Source organism: Larus michahellis, chromosome Z (assembly GCF_964199755.1).
Source record: "Larus michahellis chromosome Z, bLarMic1.1, whole genome shotgun sequence".
Lineage (NCBI taxonomy): Eukaryota > Metazoa > Chordata > Aves > Charadriiformes > Laridae > Larus > Larus michahellis.
In genome coordinates, this window is record NC_133930.1 from 13,472,906 (window position 1) to 13,491,092 (window position 18,187).

Consider the following 18,187-nt stretch of genomic DNA (forward strand, 5'->3'; position numbering starts at 1 on the left):
CAAGGCGCCCATTCTGGCCACAGCAAAGCAGGGCCCTGTGGCGCAGGAAGAATCTCAAGGACAAAACCACTGAATTTCTCTTGAGCTTTCCTAGAAATGTCACCTGGATCCATGAAGAGGTCAAAAAAATCACAGACTGGGACTCCATGCAGAAAGGTGCAAAGTGGAGAGTGTACATGTGAAAACCATGAGGAAGAAGGAAAGGTCGTAAAAGCAGAGTATATATCCATCTAGCAAGTGCAAGTTGAAACATTCTAGGCAATTCCCTGCAACCGTTTCTGTATTTTTCGTTCAGCCTTTGGAAGATCACTTCAAAGGAAAAGTAGTCCCTAAGTAGGTTTTCCTCTCTCTCAAGATTTTGTCTCAGTTAAGAGCTCTGTCTGAGCAGCTCCAGTTGCGAATTTCTCCAGTCTTTAGTATTTTCCTGTGTTGACCCCATCAGGCCCATTGCCAGTGCTACACAAACAGCACAGTAAAAGAGAAAAATTAGCAACAAAGTTTTCTGAAATAGTCCATATTGTGAAGAGGCATCAAGTACCTCCTTTCTGTGCTAACAAGTTATTAAAAAAAGAAAGTGTTCCGGTGGCAGCAGATACAAATCACACTTTTTAGCTGTCTCACTTGTTACCACAGAGATTCCTGCATTTATGGGGGACATCTGTCATGAAGGGTGAAAAAAATATGTTACTGTAAGAAAAGAACAGCCCGTGAACAAAATAATGTCTCAAAATCTAAACCCAAACTTTCTTTATTCCTTCAGCAAAAAATAACAGCTAATGCAAAACAAACTATATTCAGATTGGAAATAATCAGACTAGAACAAGTCCAACAAGGGAAGAGAAAACGTGGCACTCACAGGTCATAGAACAGGTTTCAGCTGTTTGAAGGACAGCAGGGAAGTGAACAACCAGCTCAGGAGTGTGATTTCCTTTGCAAATAATTTCGAAGTGGAGATGTGACCAGCACTTTGTGTTCTGCAGAAGGCAGTAGCCAGAAGCAGCAAAAAAAAATTAACAATGCAAAGTAAGCTAATTAGCAGATGCTATCAAAACAGTGTAACAGAGTGATAAACTGTGACTACAGACATCTTTAAGCCACTTCCAGGCCCCTCCCAGGCCTCTCCCTTCTGGAGAAGTAGCTAGGACTGCATGGGCGATTTCATCACATCGGCAGCCGCTCAAAGTCAAAACCGGATGCAACCTCCCAGCTTTTCTGGGAGACTGAGCAGGAGAGAGTATTCTCTTCCTCTCCCATCCTCACCTCATGCCTGTTGTACAACGGAATGGAGCGGCGTAGGAAGGGCATCACACTGCCAACGTGGTAATACTTAAGATTTTGAGAGAAGCTGCTTGTGTAGGATGTACTCCACCTTCTGCTTCTTGCAGATTAGATTCTCTCCGTCTTACTAACAGCTTCTGTTAGCTCATGCTGAACATTTAATAAAACTCTCTGAGTTGTTCTTACCAGGTAGATAGACAGAAGCACAGGTGGAAAAGCACAACTATTGCAGAGTCCTACTGCACACTAAGGGCAAAATTCGGAACAGAGCTGAGATCTCCTGACTCCTAATCTTGTGCTCTGCCTGCAGAGGCTTCAGCCACAAAATTACATTGCAGTGTTTGGAATGAAAGGCAGTGCCCTGCCCTTGGAGAGAGACCCAAAAGGCGGCTCAGAAAAGAAAAGATGAAAGCACAGGTTTCCCTGCCAGGCTACTAACCTAGAGGGCAATCAGGTTCTGTCCGACTGATCAGTTCGGTTTAACATGTTTAAGCTAGCTGCCACTACAAAGCCCAAAGCCGGGCCACAGTTTAGGAGACGATGAACTGTACTTATCTGGGAACTAGTAAATACCGTATTTCCCAATTCTCAAGACCTGAATATTCTACAATACCATAGCCAAAGTGGACTATTTATTATGCATGCGTCATTATACACGACCATCCCATGCAAACATACCCAAACGCCATCTTCATGATATACTGGCAATGAGAATGGAAATAAAAATTCAACATGGTCAAACTATTCAAAATGTAAGAGGTTATACTCGCATATTAAATAATTTTCATGTTAGTCACACACGGTTACATGGAATTTCGCTGGTGTTGGAAGAAACAGGCAGGAGACTTTCTAACCATATTGTACAGATGTATTTAGCTTTTAAAAATAACTGGGATTAAAAATAATTGCATAAAAATTGCAATATGTTTTGTAGCTGCTGAGCTAGCATTGCCGAGGAAGTTTAATTTTCCCATTATTGTTTTTTGTGCAAATTGCATTTTCAGCATTAACTATATTAGATTAACATTGGTGTGAGTGTTTTTCATAAGAAAAGAGAGAGAGGAAACCGTGCTGGCATGACTATGGCTGGTAAAACACATGCAAAACAAATTGGCCAAGGTAAGGACTGCAGATTAGCAGAGGAAAGTATGCTTCTGGTGATAATCAAGTGTATTTGTTTAATAACAATACTTGCCACCACTACAATAATGACCTAAAGTTTTCAAGTGCTCATTTCCTCCCTGTACTGTTTGCCACTTTAGAAGGTGTGGATATGGTTGAGAACAGGGAGGATAAGAGCGATCACAGAGATTAAAGGAGACTTTCTCAGGCGGGGAATGCGGTTGTGGTGAGTGGGAAGCAGTAGACGAGTGTGACAGGGTGGGAAGACGACCAGCAACTCTGGCAGGACTCTAGTGGTGGGACGGTAGGCAGAGGCTCACCAGGTCACTTAACAGGACGATGCATATATCAAGTGTCCAGAGCTCCTGGCATAGGTGAAGGCAACCATGACCTTTTTTGGTGAGGTATTGAGGTGGCTTGCCATCAGTTTGCCAGAAGGCTCAAGAACGGGGGCTCTGGAGGTTCAACGTTGAGGAGTTTCTCTAGGAAAAGAGACTTCTGGAGCACATCCAGTGACACGGTACGCTGACGCAGCTATACAGCCAACATGTGATCTTCTAGCCTCTAAGCTAAGTAATCAAACACCACGGCAGTCACTCATTTGGGTATTAAACAAGATGTGCCCAACTTCTTTGTCTTATGAAGCAGCCCTTCCTGCCTAGCGCTCTGCGAACGGGGAATCTGACGGAGGGGGATATAGGTGGGGGACATAGGGATATAGGGGAATAAAGTTTTGGGAGAGAACTGACGCCTGGGACTTTCCTTGCACTCGCTCTCCTTGAAGAACTTGATACATTAATTTTTTTTACCCTCTTTCAGCTTTCTCCTGAGGTAGTGCCCAGAGGGGGAAAGGACTTGACGCCCACGTCCCCACGCACCCCCGACGGTGGGCGGGCAGAGTAGGTTCCTTGAAGCCTCACCTCCCGCCCGACAGCTCCCGCCTTTCCCCTCAGCGACCCCTCAGGGCGGGAACGCCGCGCGCCGCCACGTGACCCTCCTCCGCGAGGGCGGTGCGCCGCCGCCCCCCGCCGAGGCGGGGGGGGGGGGGGGCGGTGCCCCGCCTCCGCGGAGTGATGTCACGCCCTATCCGCGCGGCGCGCTTGAGCCTCCTGCGGCGCGCGGCGGCGGCGCCCGCTCCCGCTCCGCCTTTCAGCTCGGCGGCGCGGTTCGTTGCGCGGCGGCGTCGTCGTCGTTGATCGTGAGGGTGGCAGGGGTTGGACGGCGGCTCGGCGAAGGTGAGGGGCGGCTTGCGGTGAAGGGTGAGGGAGGGCAGCGGGTGTTGTGAATAGGGGCTTTTGTCTGCGGTCCGTCCTCCCCCTCTGCGGGGGGCTGCTGCTGCTGCTGCCGCCGCCGCCGCCGCCGTCGTCGTCGTCCCCGGCGGAGCCTGAGGGGAGAAACCCTCAGGGCGGCCCAACATGAGGAAACTTCGCCCTTCTCTTTCGCCCCGTTCCGCCGGTGTGGGCGAGCGGAGAGCACCGGGGAGAGGGGGACAGCCCGTGAGTCGCTGCCGCCTGGCTGTTTATTTTCTTTATTTCTAGTTTTATGATTTTTATTTCATTTTTTGTCTCGGACCGGGGGCAGCAGTGCCGCCTCGTCGCCTCCTCCCCCTGGGGGCCCTGACAGCAGTTCAACTGTTCTGAGGAGAAACCCTCACAGAATAGCCTGCTTTTAGGAATCGGATCGAGTTTAAGCAGGAACCTGTGCCTCTTTGCTTCCAACAGAGCACGCCAAAGATTCTGCTTTCTCTCGCACAGCTCCAGCCTCCCGCCAGCACTTGTGACATTCTTAAGTTTCTCCCCGCGAAAAGACTAATTAAATTCTGCTTTATCAGCGTTGCGGGACTTTAATAAATTCCCCCATTTGTTTCTGTAGTGAGTGTGGGCATGCTTATTACAGAACTGATACAAAACGCTTGTGGTCTAGTGGAGTGAGTGCTACTTTGGTAGAAGCTGTAGTCTCTTTTTCCCCTCGTTATCCCAGCGGGTTGCAGATTAGTGTGTGTTATTTAAAAAAAATACAAAATCAAATGCTGAAAACTACACATACATCATTTTACAAAGTCCCTCTGATGTCCTAGATTAACTACAAGTAAACGAATTTAGTAAATATCTGTCAGTGACTTGCTTGGCTCCTGTCTTGGGACACTCATGGAAAGCTGTCTATGAGATTTTATTTAATAATGGAAGAATTGCATAACAACTGTATGAACCAGAGTGAAAAAGCGGTTGAGTAGAACGAAGCTTGATATGAGCTCAGGGTTCTCCTGTGTTGAAGCCAAGCTTAGTGCCAATAAGTCACTAAGCAGTAGCAGACATCCATCCTTCCAGTCTCCAAAAATATTGGCCCTGTGCTATTTCCTTCCCTTTTCCAAGAGTGCATCTGCTAGCAAAGCAATAATATGCTACCTCCTCCCCTCTCCTTCCCCGAACTAAGAGGTGGATGACATCAAGTGTGGAGAGGAGACTAGGCAGGAGAGTCCTGGTCTCATGAAGCAATGTAGGCATTTCACAAGAGGGTTCACTCACTTGCCTCCTCTTTGCTTTTTTTTTTTATTTTTCTTTCCTTTTTGTATGTTCCCCACTATCTTGCTCTTCTCCCCCTTTCCGATAAGGAGTTTGTGTCTCTTTTTGAGGGAGAAGCATGAAACATGAAAGCCAAGTTCTTGTGTGAGATAATGGCAATTTCTAAATCCTACTGCAACAATACCCTAATCACATTCCTTTTGAGACCTGATTGTGGGCTAGTTCTTTTTGCACAGGGTTAATGCTTGAAATAACTACAGAGAAAAAACAAGCAAAACTAGAACAAATCAATTCCAAGCTTTAGTGCCTTGCTTAGTGGCAGAGATAGTAGACTACTGAAAATCCCAAGGTGGGAGCACAGCAATCCATAATAACTTCTGGGTTTATATATTCGAGTAACTGGCTCTCCTGCTGTGTCCATGCTTCCTGCATGTCTGAGAAGCCCGTTCTCTTGCCTACATTCCTTGGAGTTGCTGTCTGGGTGCCTGCGAATGCACACAAGTGATAGCTCTGCATTTGAGGTAGCTTGGCGCTTTTTTTCGGACTTGCCAGTCCTTGCTGCTCCTTATGTTTTGAGGGTCATCTAATAATGCACTTTTAGGTTATAGAGGAAGTAGTACAAATAGCTGTAATTCAGGTAATACATTAGAGCAGAGCTTATTTCTATCGTACTGCCAGAGACAAACGCCAGTCTAGTAAAGTGTGGAAACAACTGAAGATTTCCCCTGGTACTTGGGACTAGCTACCAGTCTAGGTACTTGATGAAGGCAGCTGGAGTGAAAGTACACAGCAGTGAAGGAAACCATCCTTCTGTTGTGTTAAGGTCCAGAACAGGATGGACAGTAATGCCTGGATGTGATGGTAGTAGCAGTTGGTGTGCTGAGCTTGAGACCACCTCTGGAGGAGAGAGCCTCTGGCTTCATGGTTAGTGTATTTGGCTGGGAAGCATTAGATTTTGACTCAAGTCCTTCCTCTGCAGGCAGACCTTGAATTTTAGATGAATGCTGTAGTAACTTACATATAATTTCTAAGGCTGCCATAGTCTCATTTTGATTTTGTGCCTGGAAGCCATTGCTGGTATTCAAAATACTGTAAAACAAGATGTGTGGTTTTTTCATCTGAATCTGTAGGGCTCATGGGTAAAGCGGAGAAGCCAAGAAGCCAAGTTTGTTCAGTCATTACAATAGAAAAAGAATTTGTATGCTGGTCTGTAGCTTCAGTTGCTGAGGATGTTCCACTTATTTCCTCGTAACTGCTGAGAGGCAGGGAGTTACTCTTAATTATTGGAGATGTCTGGATTCCCAAAGGCACTGGGATACGCTGAAATGTCTCTGGGGAGTTTGACACCCAAGTGCTTCTTGAAGACCTTGTTTACAAGGACTTGCCGATACACCAGCACAGTAACTCTAGGGGAGATCTAGAGATTCACAGGTCTCCGAAGGCTGGGAGAAGTATCTTAAATACTAGATCTTCTCCTCTAATATTTGTGCTGCACCTAGCGCTGCTGCTATTGAATATAAGTTTCAACAACCTGAATAAAATTAAATAAAAATCACTTGATTATCGCTAAGATATAGGTGTTGATCTTGCTGGTATTCTGGTAGTTTATAGCATTGATAATCTTCCAGGACAGCAAATACCTGAATTCCTTTTTTATGAGAGTTGGAAGCACACCTAACTCTCTTTCTATTTTTGGGTAATGTTTAAAAAGGTACTGTGTTTTCACCAGCTAAAGTATTTTCCCCACCCAAGAACTTGGAAGCTGAATAGTGGAGTTGTATTATCAGCACAGTCTCTGAAGGTATTTCTAGACTACAGTAGGATATCCTGAAAGGTCTTGATCTTTCAGAAGTGTAAGGGCACAGTTTATGGGAGTGGGGCTTGGCAAGTGTCTTAAAGTAACTTAAATTGATTTTCCCATGTTCCTAACAGCTGCCCTAATAGGTGACTGTTCTTCCTTATGCTATTTCAGAGTATTAATTCATGAGGTCATGGATATGTCTCTTCATAGATTTAGTGTAGCATCTGTACAGATGTTCCTGTTTGCCAATACTGAAGAGCATGTGGTTGAATGGTTGATAGAGAATATTAGGAAGGGAGTAAGTACTAGCTGTTGTTATCCATGTGGGTTTCTCATTTAAGAACTGGCATTTCACAAGTAGAACTCTGCATCATTTTTCTGTATTTCTAGTTGTATCCGGATTCTTCAATTCCAATCTAGTCCTGTTGGACTAAGCATTGAACATGGGAAAGCCTTCAGCATTGCAACATATCTTATGTATGATCAAACCAGAGAATATGGTCTCAAATTTGAGGGGCACGTAAAGAGGGGGGGCTTTTTGTTTTAGAGACGGGGAAATTGAAAGCAGAGGACGACAGCGGTATGACCCAGTTCATGCAGCAAGTCTTGTCTCTTTTACTGTGCTCTTCATGAACTGGATGTGTATTGACAGACGCTTCCAAACAAAAGACCTGGAGTAAGAACAGAGTAAAGTTGTATGTAATAAGTGAATGACAAATTTGTCTGGACTTCGCTTGAGCTAGGATTTTGCCTGGAGTGCTGTCTAATATACCAAGTAAACAAATCAGGGCAATGTCACATTTTGATTTTTCTCTAATCTTCTCCTGTAATTCACTGTGTCTAAGGCCTTGTTGATGCAAGCTTTCTCCTAGCTGTCTAGAACTGATTTTGCAAACACTATTTAACAAACTGCACATGTCCCCACATTGACAGTCGTGCCTGGGTTTGTATTGGGTGTGTAATATCTGTGGAGGCCAGTACCGCTTCATCTGACTCCATTAAAAATGAAGTTTAACATTTGCAAATTCTGAATATCAAAAGGAAGCGTAGGAGTAGAGAGCTGATGCAAAGTGTTCTGGAGGAAGGAGCAATAGCTGTAGGTTTGTTAGTGATGCAGTATCATGGAGCTTTAACTTTGGGGCTCAAATGCTTAAATTTGTACAGTTCAGCACATCCTTGTCTGTGATTTGTGAACAGATAGAGGGATTGTACTAAGTTACCTAAGGCCCTTGCTATCTGTGATGTCTGATTCTGTTTAGAGTGGGATTAACTGTATATAAATCACTCCCACTCTTGTGTAGTACTTGGGTTTCTCAGTGCATTTTTCAGTATGTTTTCATTAGTAAGTAATAGTAGATTAACCAAGCCAAGAATTATTTGTCTTTATAGGTGACACTAAGTTTAAAAAAATTTGGTTCCATTTGACTTTTCCTATGATATGAGGATGGGTTATTCAAGATGGAAAAACTGAGCTGTGCTGATAAAGAGTGGGGAAAGTTCCCATTTTTTTTTGGGTCAGAACATACATGCTTCTCTGCTTTGGCCTAAGAAATGAACAGAAGAATATGCTCAACTGAATGGAAATGAGAAGGTAGTCAGAGATAAAGCATTGGGTGGATTTTATTAGGACAGCGTGGGCTTGCTGCATTTATGTGTGAACAACCAAGGAGGCCGAGCAATGGCTAATGCCCCCAGGTGGTCCCGTGGCTTTGGCAATGCTAGGGAGAAGCTTGGGTTTGGGCATGTTCTTGGTATTGGATATTAGGTCAGGGGAGCTGCGGAATGTGAAGCGTCTGCGAAATTGGCTACTTAAGGTGGGCAGCAGAAGAGATGCTAGTGGCGTGGATGCCTTTGACTGCTCTGCAGTTCTGGTTGCCACAAAGGCTTGTGCTTCTGTGTTAGAGCAGGGCTTGTGATTTACCAAGCGATCATCCAGAGAATAAATGGTGGTGTTGTGCTTTAGGAGAAGAAACTTCTGGGGCCCCTTATTTTCCAGTGAGCATAGGTGTATTCACACAAAGGACATATAAGTGTATGGTGGCATTTTTTTTTTCTCTTTATGTTGCCAGATCTTGCATGGAATTTCTAGTTCTTCTCTGTAACCTCACAAGGTTAAAAAAAATTAATTTTGAAGTATTTTGGGGACGGGAAGGGGAAATTAGTTGATGACACGAATTGTGCTTTGCTGCAGAAGAGCATTGTCTGAGATGGAGGCTTCTCAGGGTGTTCTGGAAGAGATACAAGATTTTTGACACCTAAATTAATTGAATTCAGCACTTACCAGTAAAGGGTAACTATAATCGGCATGGACAGGGTGCGCAGTATATGATTTTACTGTAAACTTGTAGCAGTTTTACTTAGTAAAACTAAGGCTGTTTTACTGTTGCATCACTGCATCTTTGGCCATTTTTTGAAAGGCCGTAGTCTGATTTTAATGCAACTTAACGGAAGGAAAATATACATGTCAGTACTGTTGTGTACTGTGGTTTGCACGAATCTCACTGTAAATCAGTGGGGAAGATAATTCTAATCTGTTTCCTGCATTTAAACCTAAAGATTGTATTGTGTATTAAAACACAGTTTCAATGAAATTGTTGAGGCTGAAGATTACCACCACTGCTGTGTCTCTTGTTTTAACTAGATAGGTTTACCATCAACCAAAAGACGTTTTCTGTGTCATGTTTTCCTGAAAGCTATTTCTTAACATTAAGCTGAAAGAAGATGAGATAGAGGACTAGGTATTTAATTTTGGAGCTAATGGTTAAAAGCATGGGATAAGCATTAACTGTCGAGAGTCCCTGGAGTTAAGCACTTCTCTACTGCTAACTTGCTGCATCTACAAAATGACAGCACTCAGTATTTATTATCACATTTGTTCTGAAAAAGGAGAAATGCCACTATTAGTAGAGATTGCTTCTTGTTAATACCTGTGATTCATTGCAGAAATACTGTTTTGAAGTGTCTTGATGCTCCCTAGTGAATTTCTAGTAGTCGCTCCCTACCTTGTAAAATGGGAGTGTATTAATGGTGCTTCCTTTATCCTCTTTCTTTATATTTTTATCCTATATATATATATTTATCCTATATATATTTTATCCTCTTTTCTTTATCCTCTGGCACATGAACAGTTGTCATAAAGCTTTGATGAATCATGATGCTGACCTCTTTTTGCATCAATTCCAATAATTACACCCTCTGAGAGGTGACTTCCTCCTTTAAACAGTGCCAAGAAAAGGCAGTCATCACTGATTCATGGGTTTTTATTTCTGTAGCTGAAGGATTATGTGCATTATGATGCACAAGCTGTAATGTTAATGTTTGTGTTTAACTATCTCTTATGGAAAAAATACAGATGTGACACACTAAACTTGGGAATGCCATTTTTGTGTGCTTGTGCATGCGTTTTTAATGATGCTGAGGACTTGAGTTTCACATTCAGTGTATAAAATGCACTTACGCAAGAGGTGAAGTATCCTGTGGGAAAAATAAGTTGGCTTCTAATAGAAACACAGGCTCACCTCCCTTCTTCCTTCCTCAAAAGAGGGAAAAGTAGCATATTAGGAGTGCTTGCAAAGCTTGCTAATTAGATTGTATTACAGGTTCCTCATAGAGTCCATCTTTGCAGATGTTGTGTGCATATACCTACAAGGCAGTTATCATCTCGCCCATAGCCCTGTAGTTGAGTACTGTGTCTTCCATGGGACCTATAACAAATATTTTGTTCATGGGAGCCAAAAAGGCTGAGGGGGTGAGACAGCCTGTAGCACACAATTTTTTGTAAATCTGGATGCGAGGAAAGATTTCTTGTTTTCAGTTCCCCATGCACAGGATTTCTTTATATTTTATTAACTGGTCTAATTAAACTGTTTACCTTGTTAGTCAACTATGCTTAACTTTTAAAGTGAAAAGTCATGTTAATTTGGGATTTTGTGGGATGTTGGATGATGCTTCTCGGCTTTTAAAATACCTTTAAATTGTGGGGTTTTTTTGTTTTCCGAAAAAGTTTTAAGAACAGTTTGGGTTTTGTCCTCCATTTTCTTTCTTCCTTTCTTTTCTTTCTTTTTTTTTTTTTCTGGTGTGGTATGTAAACAAGGCCAGATAAGCATCCTGTCTATAGCCTGGCATTTATGGTCTCTGCAATGCTCATCACCCTTGGTGTTGCTGGAGAGTGATTTAGGAGATTATTGGGCTCTTGCTGAGGTTCAGGCTCCTTTCCAGTGCAGGTTATGACAGCTGTTGTGCAATTAAATGTTTTCTTCAAAGTTTGAGTAGGTGTAGCAGAAATAAAGTGGTATGCTTCTCTCAGAGCAACCTAAAATAATTCCTTCTTTTTGACTGTTCAAAACTTGCTTTTTTAAATTGTATTTCTTTGTGACTTTTTTACAAATACACCATTCAGCTCAGGAAAAAAGCTTAGAAATTGTCATGTAAGCCAGGGAACGAAAAGCTTCTGCAAATGTGTGGTTTTGTTTTTTTTCCTCTTGTATGCTAGAGAATTAAACAAAATGCCACAAACCTATCCTCCTTGAGAGAAAAAGCAAGAACTTTGAATGAAATCCCTCGTTCGTATATCTGAAAGCAATCAGGAATTACGACTTCAGAATGACTGTTTAATTAGACTTAGGGTTGTTTAATTAGATTTAATGATATTTTAACAGCCTACAGAATTATCACATCCACATTACCTACTGGAGGTGTGTGTTCTGTGTGTGTAGTGTATGGGATTTTTCCTTTGTTTTGGGTTTTTTGAAAAAATGTATTTGTCTTGAATAGCTCTCAGATGAATATGGGTTTGAACTAAATGACATGTTTACTTAGCGCTAATCACTATTCCTGAATGGTACTTAGCATCGTGTTTTGTAGAAGCATTCATGTATGTTCTACCAAGAGTATACTGTGTAATTGCATTTTAAAACTTATAGCAGAGCGATCATGTAGGACATAGCAACTTGCTTCGTAATATTAAGAGACTTTCTTTTACAAAACAATTGAATCACACTTTGCTTATCAAACTGATCTACTGTTTCTGAAGAGTGATGTGAAACATTAGTGACCCTGCATGACCTATTTGAATTTATGCTTCAGTCTTCATTTCAGTTATTTATTTATCTGGCTAGACTCATATTTTTTCTCCTTTTTTTTCTAGTGTGGAGGGAGGAAGTTTATACAGCTGAACATCCTTTACTTTAAACTGTTCCTTCAGAAGGAATTTATATAGCAGCTAAAACTTGTAGATGAGAAGGGCTGGCTATTCCAGTGAGCATACTGTATTTGCAACATTTTTGCATAGCTGGCTTTGCCCAGTTCAGACGTATGTTGCTCTTTCATGAAGTTTTTCTGCTGTGCTCTAGGAAAAAACACATTGCCATGCTACTTCAACATGCTGTTCCATTTGTCTTGGATTAGTAATATATGGTATGCTGAAGCTTTCTGTAGGAAACTTCGCCCCAGGCACTGGCTCCCTGTTTGCCTGTGAGAGCTTTCAGCTTGCCTGTAATGTTAGTTGTATGTGTTTGTGCAATTGCTGCTTTTCTTTCCTTGAGAGGGAGGAAGGAGGAGCATGACTGTTTGTGATAGTGCACTGTCAAATTAAAAACATATATGACTCTAAGAATACAAACACAGTTTCTTATGGGGAAGAGTAGACAACAATTCTTCCAGTGATAGCCGCTGTTCTTGCTCACGTGGTTCTATCTGCTATGTTATGTTGAGCTGTCCTAGTGTGTGTCATGCACGGTTTAAGTATAATTTTGAATTTGGTTAGTGGTTAGACTTATACATACAATAGCACTGGTACTTCTGCTACCCAGTGCAGAACCGTGGTTGTAGGATAGTGAAGTTTTCATGAATGACTTTGCATGCTTATTTCTGCATTTCCCACTTTACAAATGACAGCTCTGATAGTAATGTTAAAATAGGCAGTGGGCAGAGAAAGCTGTTCATATATGTACCAATGTGTCGGTGATCTGATTATGTCGAGGGATACTTAGATAACACGATACATGCTTGAGTTTTTGGTAAAGGTTTGCTCTATTCTTCTGTGGTCAGACTTAGGCTTGCTTTTCAGTTTGGAGAAACAGAAAGTTTCCCTTACCTGGCTGTTAATCTTTTTTAGAGCTTGAGGGCTAAATCCCCAAAGGGTGATACAGGTATGCAAATGCAATTTGGACTTAGCCGCCAGTGAACTGAATGGTATCAAGTTGGAATCTTATTTTTCTTTCTTTTTTGTTTAGATATTGAAGAAGAATAAAAAGCTCCTCAAAGGTTTGGAAGGTTGAATGTGATCAGCATGAAGAGCTTAAAAGCAAAGTTCAGGAAGAGTGACGTAAGTATTCTGCTTAGTTTGACTGCTGGTTTCCATGCTGGAAACAAATTCTTCACTCCCACCTTGATAAGGTTGTAGGTTAATGAATTACAGAGAAGAAAACCTTTTTCCGAGCACAAAGGCAACAGCTGAGTACAGTACGGAGTAGGCTGTTTCTATTTGGAGTGCAGTTCTCTCTTATGCAAATTAATAGTATTTCACTCCTTGCTCCCTACGACTGAATCATGTGTATGTGTGGGGTGTGTAGAATTTCCACTAGATTGTGAGGGTGCCCAGATTGAAACTTTGTTCTAGGTAAAGGATTAAGCCTAGTAGGGACTTTACTACCCAATCATATTTCTGTCAAGGCATAATACCATTCTTATCAGTGTGGTGTTTGAGCACTTAACGAAAGGTCTCCTTAGTCTGTGGCAGGGTTTCTTTGTCAGCAAGAATACAGGAACCAGCTGTGCAATTAGGGCAGCTGTGGCTTATCAGTTCTAGTGCAATGAGAGAGGTAGATCTGAGGCTTGAGCAGCAAGGATGACAGACATAAATGTGGAGATCCTACAAGAGACTCTTCAGAACTGCATTTAGAAAGACATTAGGCTGCACATCATATATTGCCTCTTGCTAGTAGTAGTAGTATCAATGGAGACGCAAGCTTGAACTAGTATAGTAAGCATACTTCCCTTGGAGCAGAAGAACTGCAGTATTCTAGGCCTGTTCATGTCTGTCTTTTCCTACTGCTACTTGTTCCAGCTCGTTGTCACACACTAATGTTAATGCTTATTTGATAGTGCAGTGAGCAGTCAGTGAAATAGCTGACTTTGTGTTTAATTGACTTTCCAGATTTTGTGTGGAATTTGTAACAAATCACCGTGATCTGTGAAGAATGTAATGTTCCATTCTTCATCCTAAATTTTTGTGCTGCTTTGAAAGAAATGATGTATTGTTGTTTCTCATGGCCAGATTCCCACAGGGTCCTAGAGCAGCCATGTTTGGTGACGATGCGTTAGGTTTGAAAATGGAGCTTCTTCAGAAGTGTTGATGTTCAGGAATAAAATTACATGTTGCACTCAGGAGTAGTACGGGCTGTGCTTTGATACGAAGATAGTCTCATGGCACACCATTAGAGTTGTCTGTTTAGCTGGCTTGTAATGCGCTTCAGTAGCTGGGAAGAAGGTAGAGATGCTGTTGTGGTGTAATCTGCAGATGCGCTGGTTGCTGCTTAAAAAGTTTTTTAATCTACACATTAGCATTTGGTGCAGCCATTGTATTGGCTTCCCAGCAGCAGCACTGGTGGATGTTCTACTCCAGTTTAGCAAGAGCTCTTTCTAAAAAGACTGCCTCTGTAAACAAGCTAAATATGTCAACCAACCTTTGGGAGTAGAGGGCAACACTTTTAACTACTTAAGCAGTGTTTGGCTTTTGCTAGTCACCAGACTGAATCAGCCAGTGGCAGTGTCTTGTGCCACTTCACAACAAATAAAAATACTGTCACAAGCCTCCGACATCTTATATAACTGAATATGCCATTCAGTTTAGAATTGCTAGAATTTTTCGGCCAGACGTTGTTGCTCTTGTTGCAATGAGTAGCAGCAATTGCTATTTTGAGTTCATCTACACCAGTAAAACTTTTTTTATAGGCATCTGCTTGAGTAATGAGAACAGTCCCTTGCCTGATACATGAACATGGTTGGTATTATGGAAGTTAGGTGTGCCTGTGTGTTAGGATGACTTCATTCACACCTTTATGCTAGTTGGCTGGGGTACTGCTCCAGAGCAAAGGCTAAGTGACATGCATGATGCAGCTAGGTCTTGCTGTAGCTAGTCTACCCACTGTTATAAATTGCACTGGTTCACTTGTTCCTTACTTAGCTTTCGCTTATTCCTTACTTAGCTGTCCTTGATGACTCGCTCACGCCTCTCCCCAAAACCAAGTGGAATTGTTGAAAGTAATTGCTGTTTTGATACTACTGCTGTCTACTGGCTGGAGACAAAGTTGACCACAAAGGATTTTTCAGATACCTAAAATTTAGATATGCAGCTCTGAGAGCACAGCGGTCTAAATCCGTGACAGTCTGGTTTCCTCTGTTCTGAAGCCAAACCTTAAGGGCATAGATCAAAACAGCTAACAGGAGCTGTTCTATATTTTGCGCAAGATAAGCAAGGAAGGTTATCCTTCTCTTTAGTTTCTAGAAGCTGCCCTTAGCTATAATTTGTGGGGAGGAAGAAGAGGAGGTGGTATTAATTGGAATTAGTCTTATTTGTCTCTCAATTTATAAGCAGTGGTAACTGCTTTAGGATTTGGGATAAGGGTAAAGTCAGCAGGGATAGAGGGATTCTTTTTCTCATCCTGCCTCACTTGTGTTTATTTCTGGAGGAAATCTTTAATGTCTTATTTTGTAGAACTGAAAGTGTCTTGGGGGAAGGAACAATACCCTTCTCCTTAGCCTCACTATTAGCATAAAAAAAATAGGAAGAGGGGGAGGAGTAGGAGCTTCAAGGTGCGTGTGAGAAACAGAAATTACACAAACACTTCTCTAGCAGTAAGGCTGACAGCATAAAATTGTATGGTGGAATGAGGACCATGTAGGAAAATTCAGCTCTCTAGGCTGTTCCGGAGTGGCTGAATTGAAAGTGGTCACAACTGCTGATATTCACGTGTGTGTCTCTGTGTCCCTGCTGTGAGGCTTTGCTTTGGTGCTGTAGCTACACCAGTCTTGCAGCTTCCAATAGAGATGTCCCTGCTCCTTTTTCTTTTATCTCTGCTGGTCTGGTTTTGAGGGTATCTGATCCTGCAGTGAGTCAGTTCAGGGACATAAAGTGATGGAAGACTACTTTGTGGGGTGAGTTTTAGCTGGTTAGTTCCACACTCTGTCTCACTGTAGGGTCAGCCCTGAGAGGAATGGTGAAAGTAGGAGGAGCAGCAGGACATCCTTTTGTGCAGCTGTTGTTTGGCTTAGCTGCGTTGTCAAATCACGCCCTGAGATTATTGGCGTAAAAAGCACAGGAGTGGGCATGCCAGCAAAAGAGTTACAGGAACACACAAGTGAATTCGTCTGCTAATTCTGATAATTAGCAGAATTGGTACAGTCAGCAGCTGAGAGACAGGATCATGAGTCGTCTTAGATGGGAGAATGACCACTGACTTCATGCTTTTACTGCTCAGCTCCCCTGTACCTCACCTGATTCACTCTCTGTGTGCAGGCAGCTCCATTAACTGGAGAATCTTTTTTCCTTGACAGACTTAATTGCTGTGAAATCCTTCCTGGAGATGACTGTTGCCATGTGAACATGTGTATTTGGAGTGAAGGAATGAGATTTATCGCTCTGTCACAAATAAGTGTTGTCAAAGTGTGATGTGTAGGTACAGGAGGATGCTTGTACTTTAGAAATCTGGGAAAAGGATGCCTAGGTGGGAGCAAATGCTGCAACTGGAAGCTAAGTAGTGGATGTGCAAACTTTGAGTCTGTAGGCAAAACAACAGGAATTGCACTTAAGTCTTGACAAAGCGAACTAGTCTCTTCTGCCTGAGAAGCTGTGTTTTCTTCACTCTTTCCTCACTGGTTGCTGCTCATGACCAAACTCAAAACCTACTAATAGTAATACCTAAAACCTGACAACCTAAAAAGATTACTATTTTAATTGTTGCAAGAGGCTATCACATGTAACAATTGAAAAAGTTAGTGTGGTAATATCAGGAACTACCATATCACTTCAGAGCTTGAATTTGTTTCTAGATCATCTGTAGTTTATTCACACAAGAGAGAATGAACATTTCTGCCCAGTAAGACAGAAGTTCTTTACTATATCTGCTTGGAAAAGAAGAGTTTGAAATAGTCCAATTAAAATAAAACCAGCGCTGACCGAAAATTTTTAGGACCATTTTCTATGAGTATTGAAGATGAGCTGAAAAACACACCTTGCAATTTAACAACGACCAATTTTCTTCTAATTGCTAGATTGTTGCCTGGACAAGAGGAAGATTAGAATTGGGATTTGTTTCCAAATATCTTCAATACTGAATAATTAAAATAGTAGAGCATCTTTTGAAATTGAAAAGCGGCTGTGTAGTTCAGCAGAAAAAGTAGCTATTGTGAGAAGCGAAGCCAAGACAGGCTGGGATTTCCCAATGCAAGTTGCCAGCTCTAACTTCTGGTATTTCTGGAAATGCTTATTTGTTGTACTATTGTGCAGGGGTTGAAAAGTTTGCAGTTCTTATGAAAATTTCTGCTTTTGGGCCTGTGGTGTAGTCATTGTTCCATAAATCTCAAAGTGATGAGGCTGTTAGGTATGTTGTATAAAATCTCAGTCTTAATCTTTATGCTATGCTAATTAAGACTTGGCACTTCTTTTTAATGCCTGATGTTCTAAGTAGTAGGCTCCCATTCAGCAGTTTTTAAAGTATAAAATGCTGCGTGGGGGTCTGGAACGGAAAGATTGCTGGGATGCATTCCGTTGAAACCACTGTGTTCCCATGTGCTCTGGACTCAATGTGTGGGAGAACAAAACTTGGGTGGGGCAACTTTAAAAATAATAAAGCAGAATCTCCTTTAAACAGCCCTTAAATTCTTCTATCCACTGAAAGCTACAATTAACCTAAAAAGCATCAGGGGATTGTTGAAAATAGCACTATACACTCTGTGTACGTGTACTACTTTCTTTCAGGGTAATTGTGACAAAAATCGCCCACATACAGACTTCACTCTAGCTAAAAAGTGAGATAGCAATGTTGACTGACCACTTTACCCAATTATTTAGAAAATCAACTACTGAAATTTGATTTTTTTTTTATTATTTTATTTTGGTGTCCTTGTTTTGTTGGGTGTTGAATTAAATAAGCCTGAAACAATAATGATCGTAGCTTTCCCTCAGTTTGCTGTGTTCTTCAGTAATAACTTCTGATTCCACTATACAGTGTGCAGGGGGAAGATTTGGTCTCTGGAATGTATAGATTGTCCTCAACCACCTTTTCTTGGGAAAGGAGGATTTAGCCTTCCCTCCCTCTTGAAACAAACGGCATGGCTCCTGTTTCTCCCTCCCTCTGTCAGGAGTCAGGGGTCTTACCTTCCAGCCCATTTTCTGTTCCAGAGCTGTTTGGCTTCATGCCTCCAGTTCTGGACAGCATAAGGCTCTGCTCTAGTCAGCTTGCTC

The 18,187-nt window shown here is 42.1% G+C and overlaps 1 protein-coding gene across 6 annotated transcripts in view; it reads left to right on the top strand.

The window, feature by feature from the left end:
• Positions 1-3,435: 3,435 nt before the first annotated feature.
• The window catches only part of RAI14 (retinoic acid induced 14), an 88,591-nt gene continuing 73,839 nt past the window's right edge, over positions 3,436-18,187 (top strand). For 2 of the 6 annotated variants that reach the window (XM_074569905.1, XM_074569907.1), the window contains exons 1-2: positions 3,443-3,635; positions 12,957-13,048. In XM_074569905.1, the coding sequence (XP_074426006.1) occupies positions 13,013-13,048 (36 nt within the window). In that variant the 5' untranslated portion in view covers positions 3,443-3,635; positions 12,957-13,012. Of the gene's footprint in view, positions 3,636-12,956; positions 13,049-18,187 lie in introns of all 6 variants that reach the window. The other 4 variants (XM_074569908.1, XM_074569910.1, XM_074569906.1 and 1 more) reach the window with 3 other exon arrangements.